The sequence below is a fragment of the Etheostoma cragini genome, chromosome 7 (assembly GCF_013103735.1).
Source record: "Etheostoma cragini isolate CJK2018 chromosome 7, CSU_Ecrag_1.0, whole genome shotgun sequence".
Classification (NCBI taxonomy): Eukaryota; Metazoa; Chordata; class Actinopteri; order Perciformes; family Percidae; genus Etheostoma; species Etheostoma cragini.
In genome coordinates, this window is record NC_048413.1 from 14,275,246 (window position 1) to 14,300,341 (window position 25,096).

The following is a 25,096-nucleotide window of genomic DNA, read 5'->3' on the forward strand; positions in this document are numbered from 1 at the left end:
TTTTACTTCAAGAATGACTTAAATGTATAATAGATAATCAAAATAGTCGCCGATTACGTTTCTGTTTCACTCATTGAACATATAATTAAAAAGGTCTCACTCCCTCACAACTATGGCCGTGAATGTGGGTCGTTCCGCTTCAGTCACGTGGCAGGGCTTCTTGCCAATCACCACTCGCTGCGGGTAGCACTTCCGGTGGCGTTTCCTGTCAGTGTTTGTAAACTGAGGAAAAATTGGAAGTGCGACAAGAAATAATAACCTACAAAACTCAAACAAATCAAAAGGTAAGCCGTCACTTTTCCAAAGAATTTAACTCGTGGCTCTTTAAACGTTGTGTAATCAGCTACGTGCCTGTTTGTAACAGCTGTAGTCTATGAGGGAGGTGTAATTTAGTGGTCGGCGCTGAGCCCGCACGCCCTGCCTGCCTTCTTGGCTGGCTGGCTGTTGTTGTGTTGTCTGGCGGGGGGTGGGGGTTCACTCATACAAGAGTTGCCCCAAAACCCCAACTACTGGCTAGCTAGCAGGTTAGCCTTTTCTGTTTCATTCAGCAGAGACTCTCCGCATGCTTCACACTTTTGCACCTGTAGTCTAACTCGTATCTAAATACAAACTGCCCTACCAGTGTGCTATATAAATAACGTTAGTCCAGTTTGATTTAAAAGCTAATTCAGCCATACCGGTAGTCGCTTTTCTAACAGAAACTATAACGTTTTTAGGATAAGTCGCTAGCTAGCTAGCTGCGCTAGCTGAGCTAGCTAGCTAGCGACTTATCATGTGTGTAAGATTCTAAAACCACACGCTTACAGTAAAGAATGATTAACATTGAGTTAAATTATGTATAGCAGTGTTTGTTTAAGCTTTCATGCAAGGTCGATATATCAGCTATGTATTTGTATTCACAGCTTATTTGATGTGAAATTCTTTTTATAAAATTGCAATAATCATAATGATACTCATAGTATATATCTAGGATCTGCGTTGTGGTTTTATGTAAATTTGCCTTGATGCCAGGAAATTAACGTGTTTATATCAAATAATCTGCTTTCCAGTGCCACGGATTTAATCATTCCCCACTTAGATCAAAGGCCATTTGCCATTTTTAGTTTTGTTAGTTTTGTGTTTTGTGTACCACAGCACAAGAGGCAGTTGTTTTTTCTACTACTGTCTAAGTGGCACATTTACAAATGACACATTTTGGAAAGTTTGGAATGGATTCTAAATGCTTAACTCTAACCAAGAGTTAGTCCTATTTTCTAATTAAAATTGTAAAGTATGCAAGTGTAACGGCTTACACAACTGTTCCTGTTTGTTAAATGTAACACATTTTGCACTCACACTAAGCATTAACATTGCTGTCCCAGATACTAAAAGATGAAAGTAGTAATTCATTAGTAATTAATGTTTCTCCCTCACTACTTCAGTTTGAAAATAATCAAAGTAGAGCATAAAAGGTCTCAGTAATAGAGCTACATTTCCTCTTCAGAATAGTGCAAACATGGATCTTACCCATTATTTTTACACTGTACCTATTCCTAGTAAATAGTTTGTGGTGCTCAGTAATTTACATGCAGTGCTTTAATGACCTGTATTACAATTCACCACAGGTCATTGGGTACATGTGTTAATATCATCTGTAACCTCATTGACAGATTTTATTGCCTGATATCCAGTATATTGTATAATGATTAACTGGCTACTGAACTATTCAATACCTTAATGTTTCATCAACTGGCTTGTGCTATTAAACATGACAAAGCCAATATTGCTTTCTTAGGTGTAGACTTATTTAAGCATGTAAACTTATTTAACCTTTGCTTAAATATGCTTTAAAGTGTGCACAGTTATATTAGGCCAGAGTAAAGCTACAGTTTAGAAAGCATTCCATGTTGCCTGTGTTCTAATTTAAGATGCCTACACATTGGGTACTGTTTTATAGTACCCTTGCTGCTCTCAAACAGCAGCTCATCTTTTAGATACTTGTCTTTCTATATATGTCAGTATCACTCCATATATGAAGCAGTTGTTTTATCAATGTATCATACCTTCACAGATTTTTTTCTTTTCTTTTTGACTGTTTTAATTTCCCCCATTGGATGTTGTTTTTTTTCTCTCTCAATCTGACCGTTTTATTCACCCATGAAAATGCGGAATGCACCAAACCATTGGGGCATACTTGCCTGATAAACTGCACATATGCTGGATCAAAATTTCTGGTCAGATATCCAGATTTGTGAAACCGATTAAATTGGTCTGATTTCCAGCTCCTGATTCAAGTATGTAAAAATGTTAGCCATATGTTATCATGCCTCTACTTTCAGGCTTGGCCCTTGATGATTTGGGTGGGTGTGGTCTCTTCTGTTACCCCTCATCCTAAGTGAAGCCCCCCCCAGTTCCCCCAAACACACACGCATTCAAACCACGGCGATGACACACCATCCCAACAACTCTGTTCGAGACCATATGAAATGGGTCAGTGGAAGTCTCTTCATCTCCAGATTCACCATTTTGTTTTTAGTTTGTATTTCCAATCCAGACGCCAGTGCATTTCTCTGTTACACCCATTACTCATCTCTCTCTCTCTCCTTCCCCTGACTCCTTTTCTCTGTGAGGAGTCCTACAGCCCACTCTTTCTGCTCTGACATGTTGTTTTGTGTTGCCAGGCTGGGTTGCTGGGCTGCGAGGCGGTGCTGTCCAGCATGGCCCTGATGCAGGCCAACAACATCCCAGGCCAGAAGAGGATGGTGTCCCCTTTGGGTCAAGGTCACCGGGCTAGTCCTGAGAGCCACCAAACCCAATCGCAGCACAGCCACAACCACCATGGACACCAGGTTCACCATGGACAACCCCACAACAGCCACATGGGCCATCCTTCAGCCGGGAGCTGTCCACCCCTGGTAAGATAGAGAGAGAAAACTGGGCAGGGTCACTCTGAAAGTTAAAGCTGTAATTTCTAACTCTGTTATTTCTTGCTAGTTTATCTAATGCCATTCCTTTTTCTAAAAGCTGATTCGAAAAGACGGGGATTATCACTCATCAAGAATGATGGATGGAAAGGACATGCAGGCAAACCAGAATATGCAACCCAAGAAGAAGCACAAAAAATCAGGGTCATCCAGCAAAGTTAAAGTGGAGGTAAAGGTAGTTACAGCTGCACTTTTAAGTATACATGCAAAACTGCAAATATCTGCTCTTGATGTTCAGTTTGCATTCATCTCAATTTTTTATTGCTGTTAGCATTCTGTTCCACCAATGGTTATGGACGACGATGACAGTTCCTTGAAAGTCCAGAAGAACTTCATCTGTGACCACTGCTATGGAGCTTTCCGGAGTAGCTACCACCTCAAGCGTCACATACTTACACATACAGGTGAGAACTCAGAGCTCACGTCTTCACTTCAGTGTGACCCTTCTCGCTCCTTGGCATTTAGTGATTAGATATGGGAAACGTGGTGTTATGAGTAGCAAGGCCACTATTCAGCCGGTTGGACCTCAGTCAGCATCCACCCTTCTAAAGCTCCAACTTGTTGGATTAAACAACAACAACAATTAACAAAGACTTAAAACTAAATTGGGTGGGTACAAGTGTTTTAATGCATGTTTTTAATGTGTTATAATACCTTATATGTTTTTCTACCTGTCCTTATTCTTCAATTTTTGTAAATGTTGGTTCTGTGTTAGTCAATGTGATGTAATTGTGCTGCTTTTTGGGCAATGCCTCTCAAAAAAAGAGATTGTATTTACTAATTAATTTTTAAAAGTATCTTGCATCTAGTGAAATATGCCTTGAGTCTTGATCTATTCTGCTAAAAGATCGGCCTGTTGTTGTTCACAGGAGAGAAGCCATTTGCTTGTGACGCTTGTGACATGCGGTTCATTCAGCGTTACCACCTGGACAGACACAAGAGAGTGCACAGCGGAGAGAAGCCGTACCAGTGTGATCGCTGCCATCAGGTTAGTTAGCCGTTGTTTCATCAAAGTGTATGTGCATTACATGTACTTCTAGGTTTTTGCACATTATTCAGGATCTTACCGCATTCAACGAATCCATCTGTTTTAGCAGTGTCGGTAGCATTGTTCCGCTAACTTTGCCTGAAACAAACATCTTACTTTGCCTCCAGAACTTCTCACGGACAGACAGGCTACTGAGACACCGACGGCTATGTACAGTTGGGATGAGCAAAGAGGAGAACCAGTATTCACAGGACACATCTGCCCATCCAGCTTCCTGGAGCCCCCTACAGCCTTCCAACAACCGTCTGACTGTCTGACCCACCGTTTTCCAGAGACCCTACAAACAGCAAACCACAGTCCGCAACTAAGAAATGCCTCACATTGGAGCTCAACAGTACTGTAACCAGAAAAACAGCCTAGCTTAAACACAACCAATCTTTACTTTGCTCTGGCCAGCTCTTTCACAGAGCTTGATAGTGGATTTTTGTAGTTTTTTTTTTTTTTAAATCTACTATCTCATTCGCTATACAGACAAAATGGGAAGGAGTAATTGACGACAGGTCTTGCTATTATGGCAATAACTGAATGAAATCGCAAGTCTCTTTATCTGACATGTTGCAGTTGATTTAAATATATATTGCTGCCAGTAATTTTGACTGTCAATGTATCGTGCAGCACCTCTTAGGTATCCTGTTGACCTGCAATCAACCCCAGTGCTGCCCTCTACTACATATGGACTGTTCACTAAAGAACACACATACAGAACTGTGTCGCTTTTTAGTGTTCAGATTTTTCTTATTTTGTGTTCTTAATGCAACTGACGAAGTACCAGCTGTTGCTTTTAAGGGACAGATCACAGCTGACCTGTGGTCTGTGCTGCCACCTATCCAACACTCAAGGTGTTGTGTGCGTAATCTGAAATTAAAATTAATGTCATTTTTGATAACACCGATCTAAACATGAAATGGACCTATTACATAGCAAACTGCTAATCTATTTTACCTTCATGTAGTTCACCTTTTTTCAAATACACAATCTAAATGGATCTAAAATATTTTTTCCACTGCTATTCATTCAGCTGTAAAACTGGATAACAGATGACAGCGATTTGTACAAATGGGTGGAAAAACACTAAAAGTTAACTAGATGCTCCTGAAATGTAACATTTTCAACTAATCTTGGTATTAGTTAAGTTGAGTAGCGACTGTTGGCTCACATATTCACTGTTGTACCTTGTTTTAGAGGGGTTTTGTCCTGACTGTTCATAGGTTACTGTTGAAATACAGTAGAAGGCTGACAGGTTTTGTAGGAAGATTTGTTTTTTTATGCTTTTGAACAAAGTTAGTGAGCTTTTCTGTTTATATAAAAACTGGATGTAGGAATCACCTGTCTGTTGCAGTAATAGGTGCTTCTGTAATAACCCCCTCAATATAAATGAACTGTGTCTGTCTCTCTGTTCCTAAAAAAACAGCTGTCAGTCTTTTTTTCCTTGCTCAGCATTGATAGATTTTTCTGACTTTGAAAGATATCTATCCTTTCAAAAGTATTTTGGTAAGTGAGGCTGGGTCACCTTGTATTCTGAAATCCTGAGATACACATAAAGGTTTGTGAGAGTGCATTAACACACAATTTGATTAAAACTAGTCCTAGATCTGAAGTTACATTCACCTGAGGTACTTGGGGAAGTTTGGTTCAGACTAGTCTAATTCAGTGCCCAGATGAATTCAAACCGTTCTCAGGTGAGAAGACTCATCCACAGATTTCGAGAGCTTGACTTCATCTTCAGTTGACTGAATGTGATCTGAATACAGTGGGATGTCATTTCATCTTCAGTTTAATGTTGAGCATCTACAATGAAGAGGATGAGCAGTGGACAGGGGAATATAAGGTCCCCGTGTTTTATTTTTTGTACGACGATAACCTACATTATATTCTGTTAAGGCCTCTGTATGATGAAATCAGACTGTAAACACTGGACAGAAGACGTTAGCTCACTTCTAATGGATTGTATTGTAGACTGGTACTTCTATTGCTGTCCGACATTTAGATTATGTGAAAGAAGTTTGGGGCCCACCACCGACTTGTTTACTTTTTATGAAGTTAATATATATTTAAATTGTACTAGGGGTAGAAAATAGTATGTATGAGACCTACACTTCAAAAGAAAATCAAAGTATTTACAAATTTATAATCATTAGTCTGATCATTACTTATTACAGCAAAAAATTGAAAAAGTCATCCTTCAACTTGCTATTAGGAGTAAAGTAAAAGCTGCCACTTTTTCCCTTTTTAGATGAGCAGCCATGATTAGTCAGTGTATTTTTTTTAAATGTGTCTTTTGCATGTATTTGTTGAAGGATCTTCCATATATTTTGTTTTTGGTAAAGATATATACTTTTTTTTTATTTTTTATTTGAGCCCCACCTTTTTTGTCTATTCAGGGGTGAAGTGAAATTATTATTGACTCGGTCAATCATACTGTAGTAAAAGGAGTTCTAGGGCCCCAACTGTCTCAATAAAGCTGTTACACTTTTTAAACAAATGCATGTATTTCACATTTTCTGCACCAGTGGCTCTAAAGTAATTTTTTTTTTAAGGATCCAGATATTCAGAATTTGTTTTGTAGATAGCAAAAGTGGATGTGAGGATTCCACTGAATCAACATAAAATAAATGAATTTAGTTGTCTTCAAATAGCACATTACGTCCTGAATCCTCCAGACTAGAAAGACTGCAAACGTTTCAGAAACATGTAATGCACCAACCTTGTCAGCAGATGGCATCCATCACAGTATAAAGGCCAGTGTTCACTTCTCTGAATAAAAAAAGTATTGACATAATTGAGATAAAAGCAGATAGTGCTCACTTTCTATAAAAGGTTAATAATTGTTTAAATAATCAAATTAATGGCACAATGAGTCTGTAGAAAACACCAGCAGTGAGGTCAAGGCCCGGAGGGGAATCAAATCCTGATTTCACATTCATTTGGCATGAATAGAAAGAAGATAATCAATCTACAATAAGACTACTAAAACATCACAATTTGTGGAAATGATTACAAGCCCAATAATCATTGTAAACTATGAGATGAAGGCATTTGCTATTCTGTTTCAGATAAGGCTGCAAAAGTAGCCTGTTTTAATCTACTAACTACTTCTCAAAATAAATAGATTTTTTGAAATAACGACAAATGTCCATTGTTTAAGAAGAGTCTTAAAACTGAGGAACTTTTAAACGTTTTCTGATCATTGTCACAGCAAAACCAAACCTATTCAATTTACAATGACACAACGCCAATCCTTTCATTGAAGAATGCTTCACATGTTTGGTTGATAAGAAAATTAAAACAATGAGTTACTACTGAATAATGTAATTAATCAACAAGCACAAGTACATAATACAATAGTTTTAACACCTCGTACCAAGCCACAAGAGGGAGGTGTATCCTAAGCTACTGTCTGTTCACAGCCTTCCTTGAGACAGTAAGGAAACTGATGGTATTTGCACTGTACAAATCCAACTCTCTAGTTTTCTGGAGCTTTAAGATAACCAATACACATCTTTCCTGAGCCAATGACTGATATCATGGCCTGGAGTTGGTTGGAAATAGATGACCCAGATCTGATGTTAAATCCCAGTACTTGGAACTATTTGTTAAACTGGGTAGTCAAACAGACATAACATCAGTCGTACATTAGGATGTGCAGATCATACCCTTTAGTACATTCCTCTTTGCTATTGACCAGCTCCTTAATTAAAGCATTAAGATAGGCAGGATGAGATCAGCCTGAAGGCTGCTGGCAGTGTGCGCCTTCCCCCATGAGAGACATCCACTGCCACCTGATTTACAGCACCCACAGGCCCCTGGCACTTAACAATGGACCTCCTTAAGTGAGGTAGATAGGGAGGAGACCAGAGAGGGGGAGATAACACTCCATCTTCATACACAAAGTGCTGAAATCATCTAGGTTCAAAATCATTTCTGCAAGACAGACTGTTCATGGAGTCGGTCCAGAGGTAAAGTGTAGGGGTGCCGCTTTGTGCTTAGTCTGTCTCACTCCATCAGGGAGGAGAGCTGTTTAAGAGTGATAGCAAACTCTCTTCATGATCACTTCTCCTGTCAGAGGGACAAAAAAATAGGTCCTCCGAACAGAAACTTTCCTAAGAAACCAGTAAATCTCAGTTGACTGTGCATACTGTGTTCTGTAAACATGTGGAAGGTTCAGAGGTTTACAAAAACAAGCGCTTAGCAGCAGAAATGTTCTGTCTCCTACAAATGTTTGGATGCCCCCTGATCAAATACATCACAGGCTCCCTTTGAATGATTGAAACCCTCCCAACAATGGCTCCTGCTATCTCTCTCTCCCCAAGGTGTGGGAGAGCCTTTTCATCTCAGGCTTTGATTAATAAAGGAATCACTGGTTGGTTGAAAGCAGGGATCTGCCCACACCCTTCCCAACCCTAGAACATCCATCATGCCTGCGACAGCCCACCTCTCTGTGTTAATTAGCGGTGATATTTAAGCTGTCTGAGGTGCTCAATTGCCGTCAGCGTGGTGGTGCTGCTCATCAAGAGCAGCACCACCATCATAAAATCATCATCATAAAAATTTCAATTCCTCGGTCCGGATTACTCCCATTCTCCTGGACACCTCAGTGAACACCTCCTCAAACATTTACACGGAGAAACAGGTTGAATGCAAGTAGCAATCAAGACCTGACGATAAACAACGTTTTTCTCTCAATGAAATGTAAAGCAGAAATGTAACTGAATCTGAAATCAGATGAATTAACTGCGAACATAACTCTACTGGGGCACTCACACAAGCATTTTAATATTAACCCAAGTGTGTTAGCATAAATGTAAAAACATTCATTTGACGTATCACACTTGCTCAATAAGAACTATTTGATATTATACGAAAGATTTTGCCATAAATCCAAAGTTCTAGTCAAACAATGAGCTGTGAAAGTGGGAATGCATTACTTATTAATGATCACCAAATATTGTAATATTCTCTTATACTGGGGGCTATTAGTCAGAAATAAATTATGTACGTAGCTGAATTCTGGTCTGCCTTATAACCAAAAGGCATCCTGCACCAGTATGAGAACTTTAGTAATCTAGAATTAAGGAAAGCTGGGTTAAGTGAAGGGGGTTTTAGCGGCAGCCATTTCCCCCCAACTGAGATAGACAAAATGGCCTCCAAAGTGTATATGCACAGTGTCCATAGTGCCATAGTAGTACTGTTAGTGTTATTAAAATCGAGTTAATGTATGGAAATTACCAACTGGATGCCTGCCAGCCACCTGCTTAAAGGTCCCCTGACATGGTGCTCTTTGGATGCTTTTATACAGGCCTTAGTGGCCTGGATCAATTGCCACTTTGCTCGTTTAAAAGCCATGATGTCTCTCTCTTATGAGTGGGCCAAATTCTCTGGGCTGGCAAAGCACAAAAAGGAGAGGTAACCTTGCCCCTTATGATGTCAGATTCCAGATCGGCCCATCCCAGAGCAGGATACCCAGGGCTCGGTTTACACCTATTGCCCTTTCTAACCACTGGAGGACCATAGACAGGCTGAGGGAACTCATGTTAATGTTAAAAAACCTCTTTTCATGCCATGGGACCTTTAACAAAATGTCTCTGATGGGGAATGGTCTGTCATATCTTGCTTCAACCTGTCCCATATTCAGATGTCTGCCACTACCTTTCTAATTAGTGTAACTCAACAAGATTAATTAGCTTCTGCATATCATTCCCAGTACTACAAACTGTATCACAGAGACGAGGAGAAGCAAAAGCCATCAGCCATGTGACAGGTAACAAGGGAAAAGTCAAGTTTGGCCTACTTGCTTGTTTTGATACATTTAAATCATGAATATTCATACATGAAAATGAATCTCCAGTCATGTCATAAGTTGCAACCTAAATATTCTAAATAATTTTGTTGCAACCTGGCTCAATCACACATATGGAGCGAAGCCTGAGAGATTTGAGAGAAAAGAAGGGAAAGTGGTTAGGGGGAACAGCGGTGGTTTAAAAGCAGAGATTTAAAAAAGGCTTCACGCTTTTAAACCTGTGACCAATGGCGTCTCTGATATGTCACAGTAGGAAGAGTACAGGTGTAGATAATAAAATGAATAATGGCTGAATTCCATTTAGTTGCTTCGGTTTCAGGGTGTGCACTTGCCCTCACCAGCCACTTTATTAGGCACACTTTGCTAATACTGGGTTGGACCCCCTTTTGCCTTCAGAACTGACTTCATTCTTAATGGCACAGATTCAAAATGGTGCTAGAAACCTTCCTATGAGATTTTGGTCCATTAACTTGATAGCATCATGCAGTTGCTGCATATTTGTCGGATGCACATCCATGATGCAAATCTCCTGTTCCACGACATCCTAAATGTGCCCTACTGGATTGAGACCTGGTGACAGTTGAGGCCATTTGAGTACAGTTAAATCATTGTCATGTTCAAGAAACCAGTTTGAGATGATTTGAGCTTTGTGACATGACTTGTAATTGTATTGGAAGTAGCCATAAGAAGATAGGTATGCTGTGTTCATCAAGGAATGGACTTGGAATGGAAACAATTCTCAGGTAGTCTGTGGCGTTTAAATGATGCTCAATTGACACTAACATGCCCAAAGAGTGCCAAGATAATACTCCACACAAAATTACACCAACACCAGCCTGAACTGTTGATACAAGGCAGGTTGGATCCATACATTCATGTTGTTTATGCCAAATTCTGACTCTACCCTTTGAATTTTGCAGCAGACATTTTTCTAATCTTCCGTCAAATGTTGGAGAGCCCGTGCCGATTGTAGCCTTAGTTTCCTGCCACTCACTGGATATATCCTCTTGTTTTAACCCTAGAGCGATACATTTACAAAGATCATGTTCAGATGTGCAGGTGTGTCATCTTGTGCTGAGATTTGTTTGACCTCAGTAATCCACATTCCCCTTGACAGGATGGACACCCCGGTGTCCTGCCAACTGTGTAAAAATCCCTTTCCAACACAGGTGCGTTTAGCCTCGACAGATACATTAACATGCCTTGGCCTTACGCCTCCCTATTAATCTATAGCTTGTTGTTACACGTTTGCACTGAGCTGCTTCTCCAGGGAACAACCAACCAGCCACAACAAGAGTCCATACTTGGACTTCGGAGGGGCAGGATGCTCACTACATTGTGGAAAGATATTAATCTGGGAAGCCACAACCATTATGTTTCATATACCAGAAACACACTTAAAAAATATCAGGAGAGATGCAAATAAAAACCACCCATTTCTTCTCTAGTACAAATTTATCAGAATAGCCATTTTTCCTTCATTCAAAACTGCAGATTTGGTTAAAAAAACGATGCAGGTTGACTATTAAAACCATTCTACAAACAGTGGAGCAACAAAAAGAGTGGTTTACATCCAGAGCATGACTCTACAGAAAATACCTCAGTGAAATGGTTAACTATGCAAGTATATTTGTCTCAATCTCTTCAAACACACCGCCAAACTATCCATCATTCCCCTGAGTTCAGAGGGATCATGTCTCTTAAAGATGTAAAACCTGTTTTCTCTCTCTTACATGGCACATTGTCAGAGAGCAGGTGTGTAACCCCAAGTTATCAAGTTCACGAGAAGGTCTCAAATGAAATGATCTAATCCCACTTGACAAGGCAAGTCTAGGGGTTTCCTCTGTCTCTTTATTTTCGACAATTTTCCACTTGAGCAGACAACCTTAAGTGTAAAGCGAAAGAGTAAAGACAGGGATTTGATATCGAAGGGAAACGGAGCAAGGAATTCACTTGAGGTTGATAGACAGGGCAGGGGCAGCCATGCTTTTTACCCTTAGAGATTTCCATGGGTCAAGGCTCGTACAGGGCTGCATGCTCTTGCTCTTCTTGAACTTGTCAGGATAAACTGTCAGGCTGATGAAGAGATAGGCTGCAGATAGATGATGGTGTTGCACGAATGGGGCTGCAGTGAGCAGATACAGTAGTCTGACACCAAAGTGACTTTGGCAGTTTGCTGCTGTTGATCAGCTATGAGATATATGTGTGATTTACTCAAGTCACTTTGGATCTACTGACCTCAAAGTCAAGCAAAAACCTGCTGAACATTAGCGATGTGGAATGTGAAAAGAGAAGAAGACAAATGCACATTCCTACACAGGTAGAAAAACCTCAAAACAGAGGCAAGATGTAACTGGATGCAAGCAGACGCGCACAAAGATTGCAGCACAAATGGATTTCTTTCTTTGGCATTAGCAGAATATTTTGTGAACTATTTAAAACATTTTGAACAGAAGCATTTTTTTCCTATCACACATTACTGTTTTTCCTCTTTGCTCACAAGAAGGTCTCTTCTCCTCTCATGACGTCAGAACCATTATACTCCAGCGCCACCTCCCTTCAGGGCTAAGATTTTACGATTGCAACCTGACACCATTTCTGTGTCCTATAAGCGACAGAGCTGTAACTCACTTCAAAGGCAGGAGACATCAAATCACAGTGCACCCATAAATTAACCTGTCAAGGCTTGGCCAATGAGAGGGCAGCACTAAATCTCCGCTGTCACGCTGGCGGCCAATGGAAAGACGATGGCAGTAAATCTGTCAGGGCTGCGTCTGTTAACGGTGTTGTGGTGTGGTTGGGGAATCCACGGGGAGGGAGGGGAGAAAGTAAGAAAGAGTAGATGACAGAGGGAGGAGGGAACAAACGGAGGCTTCAGAGCTATGCAACAGAAAATGCTTTTCTTTTCATTCTTTGGTCCTGCTACAAAACCACATACACACATGCTGTAGTAAAACAGTGGAGGGCTTGCAGAGGATTTTTTTCCTGGCAAAACAAGACTAAACAAGGCCAGAAAAAAAAGAGAAAGAGACAATATGTTTTCCTGATGGATGCAGTGGGAGTTGAATAACACCAGCAGAAAGACTCATAAAGCTTTACGGCCAGCATGGCTATGTCTGATGTTAACTGTGTACAGTGAAAATGACGGATGGCCCTCCTTTAGTGCTTCTTTTGCATCATTGAGAGACGAAAGCTTAGTGTTGACTATTTGATAACAGCAGTAACCCAGTAACCTCTGACTGTCATCATGACAGTGGCAGGCGCCCGGCTAAACACTAACCTCTGGATTACAGGCAGAGTCCAGTCGAGCCATCCGCAAACCAGATGTGCCCCAGTTGTGCAGCTTCAGAGAATGATGGAGCTGCAGAACGGCAAACCTGCAGCAGCAACTACGCTTGAGGATTTACTGCCATCTTACCACAAAGAAACACAATCAGTAGCCTACCACATTTAACCAGAGAGTATTTTCACATTCAGAGTGCTTCCACTATCAGTCTTCTGAAACATGCTTCAGTACAGAGTAATGCACTGTACTGGCAGAAGAGAACAGTGTGGAAAACAGCAGAGGGAAAACACATCAGGTAGAAAATTTCCTCGATTAACAATGGCCTTGGGGGTGTCCTTCCATTATCCTATCAAAGTTGAACATCTTCATGTAATAAATCTTACTGATATTATAAAATAACTGCTTTGCCACTCCAAACCATAGAAAAAAATATATATATATATATATATATATATATTTTCACCAACATGTGGGCATACAGTATTACAGCCACATTTGTGGTGACATTTTTATCTTATATCAACAAAAACAAATTAAGCATTAGCCTCAGAATTTACAGTCATCTTATGTCATTGTCATGAACACTTTTTTTTTTTTTTTGAGTTATGGCAAAGGCAGGCAAGAGTGCAATGGTGGAGGTGTTGTTTTTGGCTGGCTTTTCCTGGAGTGGCCATGATTCTCTGTTCTATGGGAATCCATAAACAGACCCACAGGGGGCAACTGGGACCATAAACCACGTCAGGCTGCCGAGATGCTGCTGAGGCAAAGGGAGCAGGCCTGGGCCCATACCACTTGCTTTCTGCATTCACTCACAACCACATTCGCTTTGAGCAGCTTTTAATGACCTATTTCAAAATGCTATGTAACATTTACAATGATTCTGCAGATATGATTGTGGCTAGGTTTTTTTTGAAAACTGAAGAAATGCAGCTCAACAATAGACAATGGATGGCCTGATTTCCAGACATGATGTTAAATTCATTATGTTAAGTCTCAAGCATTATCTGCTTAAATTGAAATGTGAAAGCAGTAGAGCTAAATGGCCTTGTTAATTTTAATACACTGGGTCATAAAACATTATGTGGGTCTTGGCCTTTGTCCTGCTCAGACAATATAATGACATTTCCTTTAATATGTTTACTGTGTTGCATCCAACATGCTGTCATCGGTTTCCCCAGTGTTTTTTCTATTTAGCAGTGCAAGCCATTGGATGGGTGCTCAGGCCCATTGACTATGACATAAAGACTCTGTAAGCTTACAGATGATGATAATTTATTGGCTCTAATTCACACAGTTCACTCACACACATACACACAAGAGAAAGAGTGACTCTTTGACTGTATGCATCGATCAATTACAAGGCTCCAGCCCACACGTCTCTGACAATTTTACTGCATGTTATGTACAGCATGTCAAGCAATGGTGTTTCAAACTGTTATACTCATGCCTGTATAATTAATATAAATTACCTAGCTGTTTTTTTACGATGGTGCAACTGTAATTAGCAGATGAAAGCAAGTCACTGCGCCCCTGATAGTGCTGCAGGGCTATCTAGATTAAAAGTGAGAGTCTGGACAGGCACCTTGGGTGGGATCTGTTTTAACCCTCTCTCTTCCCCGCAATGCCCTAGCTGGGATCTCACTAATCACATTAACTGCGGTCCACTTCTGCTAACCTCGTCCTCTTTAACCTTCATGTTTCCCCTCCTTTACTGAAACCACACACTGAGACAGAAGCTGTCCTCATTATACCAGAAAACTGGTGCGATAACAGTAAACTGGTGCGATAATGGAGTCCATTTATAATGATTACCTTTCCCTGTCCTACTGCTCTTTATCCAGTAAAACAGTTAGAAAGTAGCATCAACAATGGCCTCCCTTCATGCTATCTATGCAGCCATAAAGAGCCACCGATTCAAGGGCTGAATCAAACTGGTGTAAAGCCAAGACAATAGGTCCAGAGATCAGAGCCCATAACCGTTTCATTGACTACACTCCTCTCCGTTATGTGAAAACAAAACACATGCATGCTTCCACACACATACATTCTGTTGCCTTGTGTTATCAGCTGCTTTCTGGCAGCAGTTGGCTGTGACACACAACATGCAGAGAGCTATTTATTAGTAATGTACTGTAATGCTGAGCTGATTAACTGATATCTGGCCCAGAATAACTACATGTAATTTGCCTCCACAAACACTACAGTATGTGGACATTAAATTGCAGTATAACTGTGCCTGGCATACCAGAACTGCAATCTTTTATGCTGTTTTCTGTGATTGAGAACAGCAGCTCCCATCAAATTTCACTTTGGGTGCAATAAAGATTTAACGGACTCTTTGCCAGTGAAAGGTGGCTTTTACCATTCGGCAAACAGGTGAAACGCTGTAATTTACATTCCGACATAACCACTCTGTGATCCTATTCACAAACTGCTCTTGGCCATACACGGCTCTACATCAACAATATTCACTTTGGCCGCTTCTCACTGATGTCTAGGCCAAATGCCTCATAAATATAGATAAGAGAAAGAAACTGAAAAAAAGGCAAACTTGTTTTTAGCCAGTTTGTGAAAAGGCTACAAACAGTAGCTTAATGACCAATGACTCAGGCCAACAGACATGTCACAGCATGCCAAGTACAGTAGGAGGTGGTGTCAGATTGTACAGACAAGGAAGGAGGGGACACAAGGTGTAACCATACAAGCTACCTAAGGTAGTTCAAATTAGGCATTGCTGGATCTGATTGTTGCACAGCCAACGCAAATCTTTTATAGCAAGAAATATCTTCTACGGATCATCACGAGAACATATGTGGATATCTAGCTAGTAGAATTCAGATAGATTAATTATTCTCCTGTATCAGATACCAACATGATGTAGTGTGGTTTCTCACATCCATTTCTCTCTCTCTCTCTCGTTTGCATTACAATGAGACTAAGATAGTGTGTGAAGCTGAGGGTGCATACATTGAGGCCCACAATTTATGCGGCACAGAGTGGCTCTCTACAGAGCAGAAATGAATCAACTATGACTCCATAAAACGTATCTCCGTGTCACAGAAGCAGTACAGTGTAAGCTCCTAATCAAAGCTGCATAGCCCCTCTTTAACTTCTTGTCTGCGGTATTTATGTACCTCAGCATCGCAATTTGCTGTAGATGCCAGGAGATGGAGCCCTTGCTCTAGTGTCTCTTGAAGAACAAAGAGCACACATTATGGCAGCTCTGAAATAAGGAAATACTATCTCTTACTAGCCTGCTACATTTGCAGACATAAAAAAGTATGAAAATTCATATTACTACTAAGAAAGCTTTTTTACAGTTTAACCACAGTTCACACATCACTGTCAACAAACATTTATTACAAGTATGTGATGAATGGAAGAATCCCAGACAAAATATATGCAAAACATACCTCTGTGATCAGTGGTATGACTATAGTACTAGTTGTACACTTTTTAAAATCACAATATTCATGCAAATTAAATGATATAGTGCCTCTATCCTTGTACAGTTTGACAGGGGGCTGTCAATGGGATAACATTCTTGTTCAAGGAGACAGTTGGAATGTTGCCACAGGCTATGATGAGGTTTATCAATGTTTTATAGACAGGTACGCTGGTTTAATAAACACAGAGATGCTGAAATGAAAAAAACGAACAGGCCAGTATTCGTACTGGAATGCATACCGTATATTATACTCATGTTGATTATGTCACATATGCGAGTTTGAGGAAAAAGAATAAAGAAAGAAATTGTGAAATGAAACTGTCTAGCAGTAGTCTTGGAAGTGTTGACTGGATCAGCCAGTGGTACTCCTCACAGCTTTGATTGAAGGAGTGGATATCAGAGGAAAGGAGTATGCGGATCAGTGCCACAAAGACTTTACTGGACAGCGGCTCACTGGTAGACTGGTGCACGGGTGACTATCGTAGAAGCGACCACTTGATCTGTTCTTTGGCAGACTGAAGAACCTGTGGAGGAAAACTAGGTTTTGACCAAGCAGACCACTTCAACAACAAAACTGTACTGGCCAGTACAAGAAAGGCAACAGTAAGAGTTAAAGTATCAAATAAAACAAAATGAAAAAACAGTGGGAACAAGGGTAGAAAATGTACATATAAGAAGGTGAACAAGTTATGTAAATGAAGAGAAATAGGAAAGCTCCAATTAATCATAGGATGAAAGCCGAATCATAACCATAAAGTATGGGGATTGGGGGTCGCCATTAATCACGGCCAGAGGAGGGATGGCGGTAGCCAGTCTAAGGCCTCTTAAATGACAACATTAATCAAGAGAAGCTCTCACACACACACACGCGCACGCACGCACGCACACTATAGTACAGGAACCACCGTATGCTACCAACATTGTACACTGAATAATTAGTAATCATGTACACCATCATGCATAGAAGATAATGCAATATTTGACAAGATAGAGGACTGTGACAAAGTAGGGGAGAATGGTGCTGTAACAATGCCCTTATATTCATTCATTCAAAAGTAATGAGCTTTAGCAGTCAATACACTAATGGAGCTTTTAAACTTTATAGCAGAGAGTAGACCAAGGAATGTTTTTCTCACCTGGGTGACCGTTTGCTCTGTCAAAGGCACATCATCCCCCTGCAGGAACAATTATCTCATGTTTAAATCCAACACGAAGAACATCAAACTATGTTGAATATTTTGGAGAGAAGAGAAGCTTACTCTGAGAGCCACACGGTGCACAACTTGTTGTGGGTCACTCTCCAGGATCACCCTGCAAGAGGCAGCAGAGACAGACCAACATTTAGTAATCCCAGAGGAAAAACGCTGTCCTAAAACTGTAGTCATTTTTACAAGACTTCTAATCAAGAATTTCAAGTCTCTCAATTCGTACGTACCCTCCATCTACTATTTCATCAACAGCCAGGAAGAGTCCCTCCATATTCTCCAACAAAGCCCTTCTCTCAACATTCTTTCTACAGAGTAACAACAAAAACATATCAACATGTCAAGCATGTATGTCATACATGTTTCTAGACATATGATAAGAGTGTACAAAAAAAGTTGTAGATTAACAGCTGCCAAAACATACCTCAACATTTGACTGAGCGAATCAAAAAGGCAGTTTAAAACAGCCATAAGCATAAGCTGTTAGGAATAGAAAAATATATTAGATTATTATGTACTATTGTCTAATGAGCCCACATTGTTTTTTAAATCACCTGGGGGAAAAAACATACAGCAAATAACGTGTGTGTAATCACTTGTTCTGGTTTTCACAATATTTTCTTTGGACCTCAAGGTACACAATTTCTTATATTTTCGACCTAAGCCAAATTGATCCATCAGATATCCATCTGTACAGGCTCTCAACTGTCAAGGTTATAAATAAAAGACAGAGTATAAATAACACACTATTTGAAAATGGGTGAAATGTTTTTTAATTACAAGCATTATTTTTGGGTAAAATGTTTTTATAATATAAAACAATAAAATATAATATTTTTTTATATAATTGTAAAACTCAAATATTGAAAGATAAATATAACATGCACTGTATGTCACAACATTGGTAACCCGAATAATCTGAGCCGTGAGGCAACACTTCAATAGATTAAAACAGAATACATTTGATAGTTAAAACAAAAACAAAAAAATTAAATTAAAAATCTGTTCGATGGGGCCATTATTTTAAACTGAATATGAATCTGTTGTCTACATTGATGTCATGCTGATTTGGAGAAAAAAAATACAGCAACAAAAAATAGAAAAAACGCTGCCACGAGGGACATGTAGAAATACCAAGTAACGGCACTTCAACTATCACTTAAGACAGCGGGCCAAACTATTCATTTGAAACAAAACTGCAGATGGAGAAAAGTAAAAAAAACAAAACAAAAAACAGTAAATGTAAACTACAGAACTGGCCATGTAAAATTACATTTTACATTAAAATGAGCGCAATTGTTTTAGGATATTGTATTATATTGCAGACACTGTCACTTCACAAATTACAGTTTGATATCCTAAAGTTCAAAAGATTACCCCACTTGTGAGAAAAAGGATGGGATTAACATTTTTGGTAGACCTGGTAGTTTGCGTGACTTTGCAAATAAATTGCTCAATAGTTGGGTTGCAAGACTGTTCATCATAAAATCCTAAAATTAGGCTTACCTCATTTTCATGGGAACTTCCAATCACATAGAAGAAGAGGTCTATGTTGCTCTTGTAGACAACAGTAAGGCCTTCGAGTAATGCTATCTCACCTAAGTACACACAAAAAGGAACCATGCATGTTATAAGACATGTACTGAGGCAGGAAAGGGAGTCTTTAATGTAGTAAACATCTTACTGTCTGTCCTGTGTGTTTTGTTGAATATGTTCTTCTCAAATGCCTTCTGCTCCTTGACTGTCGGGTATGTATCATCATAATACTGTAGATGGATTTAAAGTGAAGACATTATTATATGTTGATATATTAATCCATAACCCAAAAACACTACATAGTTTGAATTTTAATCAAAAGGGTAAGGCTGGTGATATTTTGCTGATGCACTAGTATTTACAACATTGGTACACTGTATGTTGAATTGACTCAAAATAAACTACAGTGCCCATGTTCAAGGCCATTATAGAACATGTCACCCAGTGCAACAATGTGGCTCTTTGATGTGTTTTTAATAGTTTGCGGACAAAACTTAAGATCTATGGCACAGAGAAATAAGCTATAAATCAGGTGTTGGCATCAGAGAAAATACTTGATCGGGTACGTTCACTGTTGGTTTTAAATGGTCAAGGTGGAAACTTCCCATTGGGAATTAACAGGAAATAAAATGGCAAATTTAGCGGTCATTTGCTCAGGCTATATTTACAGATGCAGACTTTCAGATGCAGATCGAAACAAACCATTCCTCATATAAGACATAATCCATTAGTTCGCCAAATAAATCCATTAATTTGTAAAATAGATGGTGTAAAATGTGCCATGTTGTGAGTTAGCTAGCTAGCAAGTTAACTAATAGGGAAAGGTACTTTGAGAATTAAACGGTGTTCAAACGTAGGGTTTAAAGTGAACACAAAAAGTAAAAAACACATTTAAAGAGAACAATACAAATATTTTACTGTAAAAAAGGCATGGAAATAGATTAATTAAAACTTCTCAATTTGAATGCTCAATCAAGCTACATCCCATGTGGTAACATCTTGCTAGTGAAATGTAGCAGGCGTTAATGCCTCTGAACACCCACACAGGTGATCTCAGTTATTGTGGCCGATTAGACCTCTGCTCTGGTTGAAGTGAGCCGAAGCTTAGACAGAAATTTATTTCTACCAATAAAAATAATACAGCCATAATTTGTCCTGCCGTCATTTGTCCTGCCCTAACAGGTGCAACTAATGCCGTGTTCCAGTTAACCCGTGTTTTCACAACCTTCTACCCATGAAAGTGCCATGGAACGGCAGTCAACCAATCGTTACAGTTATTGACATCTCACTCACATAGAAAACAACAATGTAAATTAAAAATCAATTGCCAACATTAGGAGAAACTCATAAGGAGTTAAAAACAGGAGTGTATACATCAACATACCAGTGGTAGTACATGTGCATAAACAACCCAAACAACCCCTGATGATGCTGTACAGGCTTCGGTGATAAAACTGTCTGAAAGCAGCAAAAGCTAACGAGACTAGGAAGATGTCAAGCAATCAGTCTATACACACCCACACAGTCCTGGAAAGAGGTCTAATCAGCCAGAGTCACTTAAAAACACCTGTGTGGGTCTTCAGGGCCTTCAACAGGTTAATCTGTGGACTTTGAATTTTTGTACTTCTGAATAATTGCTTTCAGAATAAAAGTTGTATTTTTGCTTTAGGCTATTATCAACTGGTAAAATGACATCACAAAAAAAAGACATATAGTTATATAATCATATATATTCATGAAAGCATGAAGTTTTTTGGCTGAGACAGTGCAGTCATGTGGGCTGCACATGTGATGGGAGAATGTTCTTTGCATGCAGAGGGTTGTCATTTTTCGGAATTTATATTTCATGGGATGCTGGAAAATACGGCTGCAAGACGTAAATATGCATAACAGTAATAAACATAACGAAAATATGCGATAACGTTGTTGAATATAGAATATCTTCACATTTAAGAGGCTGAATTTTTACCACACACACACACACACACACACACATATATATATAACCAATTAATATTTAAATGATAAATAAACTGATGTATTAAATCGTTGCACATCTAATGACATGTAAGCTGTAGCCCCTTCACACTACACACACACAGAACGTATACAAATGCTTAAAATAGCGTAGAAAAAAAATTAAATAAAACAAAACGATATATACAGTTACATACATATATACCTAGAGATTTTAGTTGGAATGAGGGCAGTGCAAAAAGGTAATATGTTAATTTGCAAAACCAGTAATGGTTTTAGTATTGGAGTAGGATTTGTTAAGAAAAATATATAGAATATTACCAGACGTATCCTTTACTGCAGTTGACCCAGGGCCAAGACGTTCAGCCAGGAAATGCTTAATAGAAGTTTAACTTATGAGGATAGATTTGTTGTAATTGTCTAAACCATACCTTGGCATAAAGCCTGTCTCCATCGTTGTCCAGAATCAGAACTGCTTTGACAGTGTACAGGGACGGTTCCTGATAAGAAAGGAGACATACGCATTGACTCAATTTACGCAAGTATCATTAATCAGTAACTTAAATGATCAAACATAGTTTTAAGTCAACAATCAAAAAGTGAACTTGTAGCGTCAAAGTCCGATGCGCCAACATGGGATGAATGAAACAAACGTAAACCCGTCAAAGTCACGAAAGTGATATCAATAGAAACATCTGCTTATTCGCGAATTCAAAAGGAAGACATTACACTTCCACATCACCAACAAACACACACACACACACACGAAGCTATTTCTCTGAGGAGGTCAGGTTAGCCAACACAGGCAAGCCGTTTACTTTAGTTAGCTCCCTGTCGAGTTAACGAGAACGTCATAGCTATATTAACATATTTCGCTTCGTTTCGAGAAACAACATATCACTGTGTGAAATAGTTATAACTGAAAGCTTGAATGACACGTACACCGCATCAAACGAATACATGCGCTAACATTACCAGTATGGGTGAATCCATCTTTTTCCTTGTTAGCAAGTAGCTAGCAGGATAGCAGCAAGCTACGTAACACGTACAGTAAATTAGGCTCTTTCCTATTGGTTGACGCAGGGACCTGCGTGATGCGTGCAGGGCAAAGGGCAATTCACGACAGGGCGGGAAGCCAGGGGGAAAAAACATAGTAAAAAAAATACATTCACACTTACTAACATCTGTAACACTTTTGTCCCTTCAGTGGGGAAAGTTTCATCATGATAATGTCCCTCTGGTAAAGTCAAACATTGCTCTCCAAAAACCTTATTTCTGTGTTATTCTGTCCTGTGCTAACATCACAACAATCCCAAACCCTGTTCTTTTTATTATTAAAATAACTCATAACGTTAATCTGTTCTGTAATTCCCAGATGTAATCTAATTACTTGGTGATAGTGTAGGGGATTTCTTTCTATATATTCTTATGAACTGGAGTCTACCGTTGATGGTAGCTTAATGTCAGAGCTCAAATCTCTTCTATAGGTTGCCTACTGTAGGGAAACCAAATTATTATTATAAACCCTTATATATTTGGGGATTGAAGGTGTTTTTTTGTTATATAGTACTGCATTGTAACATAAAAAAGGGGAAAACATTCACATAGGCCTACCAGCCTTTTTAGCTTACTCGTACTCAACTCATCAACATCTTTTTTCAGGATCCTCCTACATGTAACCAACTCCAATTATCATAGTTCCCACTTCTGGGAAGCATCTGGGAACCCAGGCTGATGGGGATTTCCCTGTATCTCACTCCATAAATGACATCACTGACCTTACTGTAAGATATTTTTTGGGCTTGAGTTTCAAATAATACTGGAGTATGTACAGTGAAAGCAAGTCGTGTGCATCTATTATTTAACTGGAAAAAGTGCATGCTGAAAAGAGACAAACTATTTTGACATGTATTCAAAGCACCCCTGCGGGCAACCATAAAATGTTGCAATACTGCATTTTGTTTACACAATCCAGCCACTAAGATTTCAAAATTACCCCGACTGCAGAGGAAACAGTAGGCTATGCTGCCCTGAACATAGCTCGAACGTATAGGTTAAAATATGCTCAGATGTCATGCTGTCTCATATTAGAAGTCAAACACATTTATTCAAATGTATTAAACCCATTACAGTGATGATGATGACTGGCAGAGTTGGTGATGGTGATGAATAAAGATTGAATGGTGAATCAACACATATGACGAATGAACGTGCAAAAACTATAAAATGACTGTTACTTCTTATGGTGCTGGCTTAAAAATAGAATTACACTTATGTAAGATGTCAAAAATGTTTGTGCACCCATTCACTTCATAGTTGAAGGACCTTAAAGAATGATTCATAAATTAATACATTGACCTCTTCAGAAAATCTTTAAAGCATGATGTGAGAAAACTGTAAAAGAAACTATAATGTCGCTTAAAGTTCAGTAAATATTTACCATAAATTATTATTCCTTTCTAATGCGCACAAAGATTCTAAAGTAGAAAGGAATTAAATAGCTATAGATAGAGAGAATTAAGTAATGTGTGATAGTGTGGGCTACTCCCCTTTTCTCAGCTATGCCAGCAACCACAGCAGTTAGCAGTTCCCTTCCTAAGAACCAAGTGCTCCTTTTATCAGCATTAAGCAGAGCTTCCGCCAGCCAACATCCTCCTTTCCTTACCTTGCCTCTCTGTCTGTAATACCAACCAGAGTTGACGTTCCTTGTTGCATTTATGCAATTACCTATGCACAGTATAGACCCACAAAACTTGCATAGCATGCTTGAGTTGGAAAAAGTACTTATTTCTGTTAAATCTTTTCAATCCCCACCCCCCACCCCAACACCAGTTGTATAATATGTGAATGTATAAATACAAAAAAAGAAGCAAAAATAATAATAATTAAAAAAATACAGTACTGGTCTTACAAAACGTTATCTTAATCTAAACATCTTGAGATAAGAGCAGGCCGTATTGAGACATTCAGAAGAATGATGCTGCATGTTTATGTTCCTCATTTGCTTGTGTTTCAGGCAGTGATAATGTGTAACCATCATGACAGACATTTTAAGGAAAAACAATGGAAAGGTTATCTCTGAATCCAATTCCTATTTACATCTACAGTTGCACTGAGGAGAACTGTGTGTAATAAAGATAATTTCTCCCAAAAAAAAATTATGCATCTTCAATACCATCCACAATAGGATCGACAAATATGTGAAATTGACTATATTACCATTTTATGTCCAATGAATGTCATTTTTAAGAAGTTTAATATTGATGGAAAAAAATAAAATGTCCTTATTTATTACATTTTAGATCAAGATTACAACTAGTTAGATTACAAATATAAGGTAAAAAAATAATACACCATCTGCCCTCACTATTTATTTTTCCTTTCCCAGAAGCTGACTCCAAAAATATTCCTTTTTTTGATACCACAACCCAAGGCCCACATTCATTTTGTTTAGTATTGAGGTGGTTTTTCCGCTCATGTCTGATACAGCCTTTTGGATGTTAACAGATGCCACATTCCTCCATCTTTAATGAACAAATTAAGCCACGGAAACACCAGGACACATACAGGAGGTGGTTAAACAACCAAACAGACATGTTTAACCATTAATTTCACATAAAAAACGGACACATCTAGTATATTCAACCTAGATGATCATTAAGAGAATTTAAGACTAAGTGAGTCAACTGTGGGCAGTTCCCAGCCAACATGTCTGGCCTATTTTTGAAGTAGAGTTGTTGGTAACACCGAGGTGCACAACAACAAAAAGCTGACAGTCCTGAGAGGTTTAAGTTAAGGCAAGATGGAAAGCAAAGATGTCAAAGACTAATTGAGGC

General features: G+C 39.1%; 2 protein-coding genes and 1 long non-coding RNA gene across 6 annotated transcripts; 1 reads left to right on the plus strand and 2 right to left on the minus strand.

Moving 5' to 3' along the window:
• The first annotated feature begins 174 nt into the window (after window positions 1–174).
• znf740b (zinc finger protein 740b) lies at window positions 175–6,493 on the plus strand. Of its 4 annotated transcripts, none has more exons than XM_034875771.1 (7): window positions 175–284; window positions 2,319–2,469; window positions 2,661–2,894; window positions 3,004–3,132; window positions 3,235–3,367; window positions 3,833–3,951; window positions 4,119–6,493. In XM_034875771.1, exons 2-7 carry the CDS (start codon window positions 2,425–2,427, stop codon window positions 4,266–4,268), a joined length of 810 nt encoding a protein of 269 aa, XP_034731662.1. In that variant the 5' UTR covers window positions 175–284; window positions 2,319–2,424; the 3' UTR covers window positions 4,269–6,493. The 4 variants fall into 4 exon arrangements, with proteins under 4 accessions (XP_034731662.1, XP_034731665.1, XP_034731664.1 ...); XM_034875773.1 differs by lacking the exon at window positions 175–284 and adding an exon at window positions 326–524; XM_034875774.1 differs by lacking the exon at window positions 2,319–2,469.
• LOC117947159 lies at window positions 6,363–9,261 on the minus strand. Its single transcript, XR_004657178.1, has 2 exons — window positions 6,884–9,261; window positions 6,363–6,765 (listed from the first exon to the last, which is right to left on the minus strand). It is a non-coding gene; the product is annotated as an uncharacterized LOC117947159 (long non-coding RNA).
• A 7,164-nt stretch (window positions 9,262–16,425) lies between these two features.
• copz1 (COPI coat complex subunit zeta 1) lies at window positions 16,426–22,390 on the minus strand. The gene is made up of 9 exons (XM_034875780.1): window positions 22,236–22,390; window positions 21,692–21,760; window positions 19,432–19,513; window positions 19,254–19,345; window positions 18,172–18,227; window positions 17,978–18,055; window positions 17,802–17,853; window positions 17,679–17,717; window positions 16,426–17,066 (listed from the first exon to the last, which is right to left on the minus strand). Exons 1-9 carry the CDS (start codon window positions 22,251–22,253, stop codon window positions 17,019–17,021), a joined length of 534 nt encoding a protein of 177 aa, XP_034731671.1. The 5' UTR covers window positions 22,254–22,390; the 3' UTR covers window positions 16,426–17,018.
• Window positions 22,391–25,096: the final 2,706 nt, after the last annotated feature.

Bases quoted from the DNA above. Each gene is read 5' to 3' on its own strand.
- znf740b (XM_034875771.1), top strand. From the start codon at position 2,425: ATGACACACCATCCCAACAACTCTGTTCGAGACCATATGAAATGG. The intron at 2,470-2,660 runs GTCAGTGGAAGT...TTGTGTTGCCAG, and splicing joins TTCGAGACCATATGAAATGG to GCTGGGTTGCTGGGCTGCGA. The intron at 2,895-3,003 runs GTAAGATAGAGA...TTTTTCTAAAAG, and splicing joins CCGGGAGCTGTCCACCCCTG to CTGATTCGAAAAGACGGGGA.
- copz1 (XM_034875780.1), bottom strand. The intron at 18,228-19,253 runs GTAAGCCTAATT...TATTCCTAACAG, and splicing joins GAAGTTCCCATGAAAATGAG to CTTATGCTTATGGCTGTTTT. The intron at 18,056-18,171 runs GTATGTTTTGGC...GTTACTCTGTAG, and splicing joins TCGCTCAGTCAAATGTTGAG to AAAGAATGTTGAGAGAAGGG.